At 51.0% G+C, this 8009-nt stretch overlaps 1 protein-coding gene across 3 annotated transcripts in view; it reads right to left on the bottom strand.

The window, feature by feature from the left end:
* The window catches only part of NSMF (NMDA receptor synaptonuclear signaling and neuronal migration factor), a 48100-nt gene extending 46702 nt beyond the window's left edge, over positions 1-1398 (bottom strand). For all 3 annotated transcript variants that reach the window (XM_021547668.2, XM_021547673.2, XM_021547672.2), the window contains exon 1: positions 1251-1398. In XM_021547668.2, the coding sequence (XP_021403343.1) occupies positions 1251-1357 (107 nt within the window). In that variant the 5' untranslated portion in view covers positions 1358-1398. The remainder of the gene's footprint in view (positions 1-1250) is intronic.
* Between the last annotated feature and the right edge of the window lie 6611 nt (positions 1399-8009).

Genomic DNA, 8009 nt, shown 5'->3' on the forward strand with positions numbered 1-8009 from the left:
AGATACTCCAGAGTTTGAAGGATGGATTTCTTTACAACTCAAACAGATGGCAAGGTACAGACAGATTTGCATCTCTTCACTTCAAGCCTTAAGACTTCTCTTTCCTCTGAGCACAGCAGAGATGCCGTAATGCTGAGTTACAAAGAGAGGTGACGGAGATCTTTCAGCAACGTGGATTGAGTCCTACACACAACTCCAGGTTATTCTAATGCAATTTTGTCTAACAGCACAAAGGAGGCGTTATATAATGTAGCTGAAGTTTAATTTCTCCCAATTTTTCCCCAGCAGCAAAGAGCCAGTCTAGCCGAAGTAGAGACAGTGATAGACCTACTCCCTGGTACAGATGTGTTGAAGGAGCAGCTAAAAAGCTGCACCAATGCCCCCATATAGTCATTGGATGACTGCTGTGACACTTGCACTGCAGCGTGGGAAAAGGGTCCTTTCATCTGAGAAAGGGCACTAGGGCAAAGCTCATCTCTGACAGCTTTTTAAATCTAAGTACCATTAAGCAGCAAATAAATTTTCTCGGATTTCCTATGCTTGATACTGAAAAGCACTGGGACCAGGCAGTGAGTGAAATACTACATTGCAGGACAATATGAAATCAGAACAGGCACAGTATAGAACCCAAATCCTTAAACGGTCCATGCAGTAGCTTGGGACACTGCTGCCGAGGGCAGACGTGGTGTGTGCAGATTATCACAGAGCAGTTTTTCCATTCAAAGAGCGAGACTCCTTGAAGGAGGCTGCTGACTTTGCCCTCGGACACGCTCACGGCATTTCAGCAGAGGAGAAACCAGCGGGCACACTGACCGCGCTTCCGAATTCCCCAAGACTGTAAAAACCCACCCCTGACAAACCCACTTCCGACACGCTCTTTGCCAAATAAACCCCTGCGGGTGCTGCGGCCGGGCCGACGGCGGGGACGCCTCTGGAGACACGGCAGCTCTCCGGAGGCTGCGGGACCGCGGGGCAAGGGCGGCACGGCCGCCGCTGCCAGCAGCGAGCGGGCGGCTGCTCGGGGGCACCGCGGCAGCGCCGGGAGGGACCCGCCGGCGGCTGCCGCTCCCCAGCCCCGGCACGGCCCTGGGGCACCAACCCCGGGTCGTGCCCGCACCGGTACCCGGGCTCGTCCTGAGGGTCTGGGGCTCCCCCCAGCCCGGCACGACCCCCGAGGCGGCCGGGGTCGAGCAGGGTGCCGGCACCGCGGGGCCCCCCGAGGCACCGCCCGCCGCGCCCCGGGCACCCACCTCACTTTGGCCGCCACGGACGACATGGCCTCGTTCCTGAGCGTCTTCCTTTTGGACACGGCTGTGCCCATATTCGCGCGGGGGGTCGCGGCCGCGGGAGCGCTCATCGCCGGGCCCCGCGGCTGCCCATGCCGGGGCGCGCCGCCGCCCCTCGCCGCCGCGCCGCCTCAGCGCCCCGCCATGCCGGCCCCCGGCCCGCGGCCCCGGCCCGCGCTGCGCTCCGCCGCGGCCGCTGCCGCCCCATTGACTGCGGCAGGAGGCAGGGAGGGAGGGAAGGAGGGACGAGCCCGCCCCGCCGCCCAGGAAGCGCCGCTATATTTGGCCAGCGGCACCTCCTCCGCCCGCCTGACATCATGGCCGGGGAGGGGGCGCGGGCCCCGCCTCAGGGGCCGCGCGGGGCGGCGGGACCCCCGCATGGGGCGTGCGGGCTGCGGCGGGAGGAGGGAAACGCCTGGGACCCCTCAGGGGGCTGCAGCTCCTCCTGGGGCAGCTCCAGCTCTGCCCTGGGACAGGGACAGGAGCCAGGGCACGGCTGGAGCTGGGCCAGGGCAGCTCAGGCTGGAGAGCAGGAAAGGTTCTTCCCCCAGAGGTGCTGGCACTGCCCAGGCTGCCCAGGGAATGGGCACGGCCCCGAGGCTGCCAGAGCTCCAGGAGCCTTTGGCCAGCGCTGCCAGGGATGCCCAGGGTGGGATTTTGGGGGTCTGGGCAGGGACAGGAGTTGAATTGGATGATCCTGGTGGGACCTGTCCAGCTCGGGGTACTCTGTGATTCCTCGATTCCACCTGAGGGGAATATCCAGCCAGCAGCCCTCAGACACGGCTGCAAGGGGAGGCCCGGGGGTCTCTCCCTCCGGGCTCCTGTCAGGAAGTAGACGTGCAACCTGCAAAAAAATCAGTCATTTTGAAACAAAACTGCAGCCTGCCTTTGATGGATCGGCTGAAAGGTTTCACACGCAGTTTATTTTCCACAACAGGGCAGCTGCATCCTTCTGCTCATGGGGTGGACAGGGTCGTGAAGGTTGGACTATCGTGTTTTGGACATGACAGCTGTGAAGGATTGACACAAACACCACTGGCTTTGTCCCCTGAGCAGGTCACTGGTCCCCACTCTTATCCCAGAGCAGCACCTCAGCCATTGCCGGAGGGACTGGAGGCAGCGGAGCCATGAGGGGAGGTGGGTATTCAGAAACCCCCTTGTGCCCAGTGTCACCTGCCAGAGCAAACACCTGCCCTGAGGTCATCGAGTGCTTGAAAACAAACCCAACAGAAGGAGCTGATCAACCAGTCAGCCCAGCCTTAGAGGCTTTTCAATTCACACAGTCACAGAAGTGCTTGGGTTGAAAGGAACCTTCACAGATCACTTACTCCATCCCATGCCATGGGCAGGGACATCTTCCACTGTCCCAGGTTGCTCCAAGCCCCATCCAGCCTGGCCTTGGACACTTCCAGGGATCCAGGGGCAGCCACAGCTTCTCTGGGCACCCTGTGCCAGGGCCTGCCCACCCTCATCATAAAAAATTTTCTTCCTATCACACAGTCTAAATCTATTCCTTTGCCTCTTATCCTTGTCCTGATAAAAATTCTCCCACCATCTTCCTTGTAAGCCTCCTTTCAATATATAAAGGCTGCAAGAAGGTCTTCCCAGAGCCTTTTCTTCTCCATCTGAATACTCCCAACTCCTCCAGCCTTTCCTCTCAGCAGAAGGGTTCCAGATCAATTTCATGGGTATAGGTTTGGATCCCTAAATCCCTAGGGGGTTCGGAAAAGTGTTTTTCCTTGGGGACGTATTTTATAAATCTACTTTTAGGATACCTGAGTACTGAGGTACTCAGATACCTGAGTGAGTACTGAGGGCAGCAATGTTCTGACATATTATTCATAATATGTACAGAAAAAGCACTTGGATTCCCCCCCTGACTCTGCAGGCAAGTGCAGGAACCCCAGGAACACTCATTCAATAATATTGGACAGAGGGGTAAAAGTCTTATAGATAATTAAAATTCTTACAGGCTTCATGAAAAGAGGCAGCTGAAGGAGAGAGTGACAGGCACACCTTGTCTTGTCTGTACCTGAGGAAGGGCTGTAGTATAAGCTCATGTTTCACTGTCCTGAAGAGACCAAAAGCTGGGGAAAAGCTGTAATCCTCTCTCTCCATAGATTCCAAAGTAAAATCTGCAAGAAAATATAACAGGATTTGAAGTCTAATTGGTCTATTAATCTACCATTGAAAAATAATTTCTGTAGAGAGAGGAAAAAAGATGAAGGTACCCAATTCCCCTGATTTCTGTGGACACAAGGAGCAGGATGCAAATACCTCACCAAGCAGAATTTTATCACAATCTGAAAAATCCACTATGAATAACAAATTTTTAGAGCTGTATCTTTGCTGAGGCCCAAGCTGTGAGCAGAAAAAGTGACATGTGTGTGGCAATAAAGACATGGAAATACTTAACAAATAAGGTCAATCTGTGTTTCCCAACCCTTTTTCCCCTGTATGTAAACTAGACAGGGAAATGTTCATTATTTCTATGTTTAAATATTTTGCCAGTTGAGACAAATGCTATTTCTTAAAAATATAACTCACCCTCCAAACTAACAGGCAGGTCTGTTCTATCCATGATACAATTCTTGCTAGATCTACCTGGAAGCACCCCAAAGTTGCTCACAGTGATATTTTTCATGTACAAAACAAAATCCAACCCCAATATATTGGATTTTTTTTCCCCAGAATATGACTCCAATTAAATTTCTACTCATGACTTTCCCCCACCCTGTTTTTTGTTGTACAGTCATGTCACGAAAGAGTTCCTACAACAGAAAAGCAGAAAAAAATCCATCTGTTTTCAATGAGCAACTGAAAAATACCCACTTGTAGAGAACTGGAGCCATACAAGCAGTTACAGTCTCCATGAAGCTGTGCCCAATGCTATCAATTTTTAGCATTAAAAAGTATCCAGATGGGTGCCTCCATCTTCATCCCATGTGAGGATTGCTCTTACTTGTGCCTCTTGGAGCTCCCTCAAACTGTCCCTTGCCCATTCCCCAGCAAGGTCTCCCTCTTTGAGGCTGGGGAGGGTCCAGCCCAGAGCAGGGCTCACTTTGAAGACTTATCAGGGCTTGGCCCAGTGGGTTTTGAACACCTCCAAGGATGGAGATGCTGTGGTCCATGTCCTAGGGCTGCACCACTCTCACAGAGAAAGATTTCCATAGACCCACTGGGAATTTCCCATGTTGGACTGTGTGCTCTGGAGAAGCACCCAGCCCCACGACTCCAGAGCAGCCCAGGAGCCCTCGCCCACCCTGCAGGTTCCCCTCTTGCTCTCTGCTTCTTCCCTGCCTTCCTTTAGGGTTTCCTCCCTGCCTCTGGGTTTATCCCAGATATTTAGGGGTCTGGGCTACCCCAGAAGAAGAGGCAGCCTTGGGGGCTCTTTACAGCCGGAGAGATGCCTTTGCTTCGTGCTAGGAAAAAAGTCAGGCAGACAGTTCCCACGGCTTCTCCATGGCAACAAGGCCTCCCAGACATGCACACAGGCAAACGGGCCGAGGGGGCCGGCAGCCTCACAGCCCCTCCACCTGAGCCCCAAACCTCCACTCATGGGGCTCTTGTGGGATCTCACCCCAAAACACCTTCCAAAATAATCACAGCTGGCCAGAGGAACGTTCCCTCCTTCCACCGGGGAAGGTGCAATGCCCTGAAGCCCAAGCCAGGCAAAGTCCATCCCAACCATTTACAGGTTTTGTCCAGAGAAATGCCTCACACTTGAAAATCTGGTGTTCTGCATCCCGTCAAACCAAACAGCACATCTCTGTCCAGTAGAAAACCAGAACCTCAAACCTATTAGGTCTAAGTCTCCGATCAGATTCTGACACTCAGACTTTAAGGACCCATTCTTATGTTTAGAAAAGTCATTTCTGTCTAAACAAGTAAAAATTGTGTATCCTGACAATTTAAATGCAGAAAAGGAGAAATAAGGCAAGCCAAAACCAATCACAGCAGCAACCTGCAAAAGGGAGAGGGAAACAATAATAAATACTTCTTCAAGCACGTCAAGCTGGAGAGTCAGAAGTTGGCTATGGTGCAAGAGAAGCATTCGCAGGAGATAAGGTCAGAACAGAAAAACAATGAATATTTTGCATCTGTAGTCAGTGAGGAAAAGCTTGGATATGTTCCTGTGCCAAAAGTCATCTTTATATGGACGTGGCATTGGATTTGGCTCATGTTCAAGTGTCAGCAGAAGAAGTTGAGGAATAAATAGCCAAACTAAGAGTGCAAATGCACCAGGATGAGATGGTTCACCTAAGTTCCAAGTGAGAGCTCAGAGGTGAAACAGTTTAATTACTTAATTGTAGCGTGTAATCACTGTGTGTAACAACCTCACTGCCTGAGAGCTTCAAGGTGACAAATGCAAAGGGTTTGGAGTTAAGACAGACCCTGAAGTCTGAGGTTCCCTCCTGGGAAAAGTGAAATTGTCACTAAAAATCTCATTAGTGCAGAGCTGGATACCTTTGAAATACTGGGAAGAAAAGAAATATGATTTTCCTGGAAAAAAAAAGGAATTCTTGATAAATGTATTACAGTTCTTTAGAGGGGTCAATAAGTGTGAGGTGTAGTCTGCCTGGGTTTCCAAAAGGTCTGTCACATGAGTTTCTTACAGGAATGCAGCTCCCTTGGGATTAACAGAAAATACTTCAAATAGATAAATACCTGGTTAAAAGATTCCGAAAGAGCAGCTCTCAATAGGCAGGCTCCTGAATGGAGGAGGACTGGAAAGGAGCCCCACAGGGACCTGGGCAGGGCTCTGCTCACTTCAGCATATTCAGAAATAATCTTGAAAATTAATTGGAAAAAAAAAGGGGGTGACAAAGCTTGCAGCTGATGTTAAGGCATTCAGGGTCATAAATACAGGAGACACTAAAGAACTACCAAGGACTTCGTGATAGTGAATAACTAAGCAATAGGTTCAGGACATCCAGAGGAGATAATTACAAAGATAAAGAGAGGATGAAAACAATCTGAACTCCTCAAGCACTGGGCTCTGCACTGATCTTTATTTTCAGAAATAGCCTCTTTTTCTTTCAGGTTCAGTTGAATATCATCCTGCCCAGCCCAGCTCCATTTGTGCCTCATGCTGGCTCCTGGCTTTGGTGGGACTATAAACCTGAGAGAAGGGAAGGGACTCAGCAGTGTGGTAAGCATAAAACCAGGATAAAGGGGGGTGTTTAATGGCCCATGTGAGATGACTGCAGTTCCTGTGGTCCAAATTGAGACCAGGATTGTTTGTGGTCCCTGCAGAGAACAGTCAGTCACTCAGGTCCTGGGAAGGGCAAAGTACCAGGGTCAGCAGTGCCAAGGGAGGTGTGGGACCCTTCCCCACAGACATTTCCCAGGGCTCACATCATAACAGCTTAAACCAAGCTGCAGGTGCTTCCCCAGGAACATGATGTGCTCAGACCACAGAAATGGCACAGACAGGACAGGGCAGGGATGTTTTTTAGCCCTCTGCCTTCTGCTCCCATTTCTCTGCACAAAAAATCTGGCCCAAGGGTGTTCCTACTGAAGGGACAAAGCACAAGACTGAAAACAGGAGACAAACTGATGTGCCCACTGTCCTTAAACACTCTGTCCCAGTTAAGCTCTTTTGACAAGCCACAGCAGCCCTGAGAGCTGGTGATAAACCTACAACACTGAGGCAGCTGGAGGAGCTGAAGGGGTTTGAGGACAATGGTTATGACCAAGTGCCTGGGAATCTTGAGGTCTCCTGTGTGCCAGAAGGTCACTCAAGCATCACCTCTCCACTTTCCTGCTTGGCCAGTTTAGTCTCTTCAACATGTTGCTGTTAAATTTTTGAAGTTCAAACTTCACTCCAATAAGAAACTGTAAGAAAATAACTTTCCCAACACTGATATAATTAAAATTAAGCTATATATTACTGAAGCAATATCAATAGCTAACAAGTTGGAGTTCGTCAAGAATTATGGTTTTTCTTTGAGTGCATTCATTTGCATAGAGCTGTTCTTACATGGCCAAGCATTTGGCATCAGCAAAGCTTGTTCAAACCCAGCCACAAAGGTAGTCCCAATGCCCGGGTGAACAGTTCTGAACCAGATGGGATGCAGGGTGCTCAGACCCCATGCTGGCCAGCTCACCCCCAGCTATTTTTAGTAAAAGACCTAATCAGTAGTTGTCAGGGCTGGGTACAGCCTTTCAGCCCTGCCTTCTGTGCGTGACATGTCCCAGCCCCGAGTGCTGCTGAGGGCAGCACTGCTGGGAGAGGAACTCAGCCCGCTGAGACCCTGAGCACAGGGTGAACTCAAAGAGTAAACCCTCTCCTCCTTCCTCCTCAGCAACTGCATTTTCCCAAGTCCTCTAATTTTGCCAGCATTATGAAGAGGTCAGATAGTGCTTAACATGATCTATCTGCTCCTGCACAAGGCAGCAAAAGTCCTGGCAGAGCAAGCCAGAGCAGCCCTTCCAAACTGAAAATGTGGAAGGGAGGCTCTGTGCTCAGCTGTGGGTGGAGGATAGGGAAAAGCAGAGCTTTTTATCCCAAATTTGGAAGAAAAATCTTGAAAAAGGTCTTGGGGGCTTACTTCCCATGCATAGTGGTAGTCTGGGGGGGATTTGAGGGTGGGTGCACTCTCCTGGGGTGAGAGCAGCAGCGTGTCTGGCACAGCGTGCCTTGGGGGGCACAGCACTGGGCACAAGGACCTTTCCCAGGCACACACACCTGTGTGTTCCTCAAATCCCAGCCCCAGAGCT

The sequence above is a fragment of the Lonchura striata genome, chromosome 22 (genome assembly GCF_046129695.1).
Source record: "Lonchura striata isolate bLonStr1 chromosome 22, bLonStr1.mat, whole genome shotgun sequence".
Taxonomy (NCBI): Eukaryota; Metazoa; Chordata; class Aves; order Passeriformes; family Estrildidae; genus Lonchura; species Lonchura striata.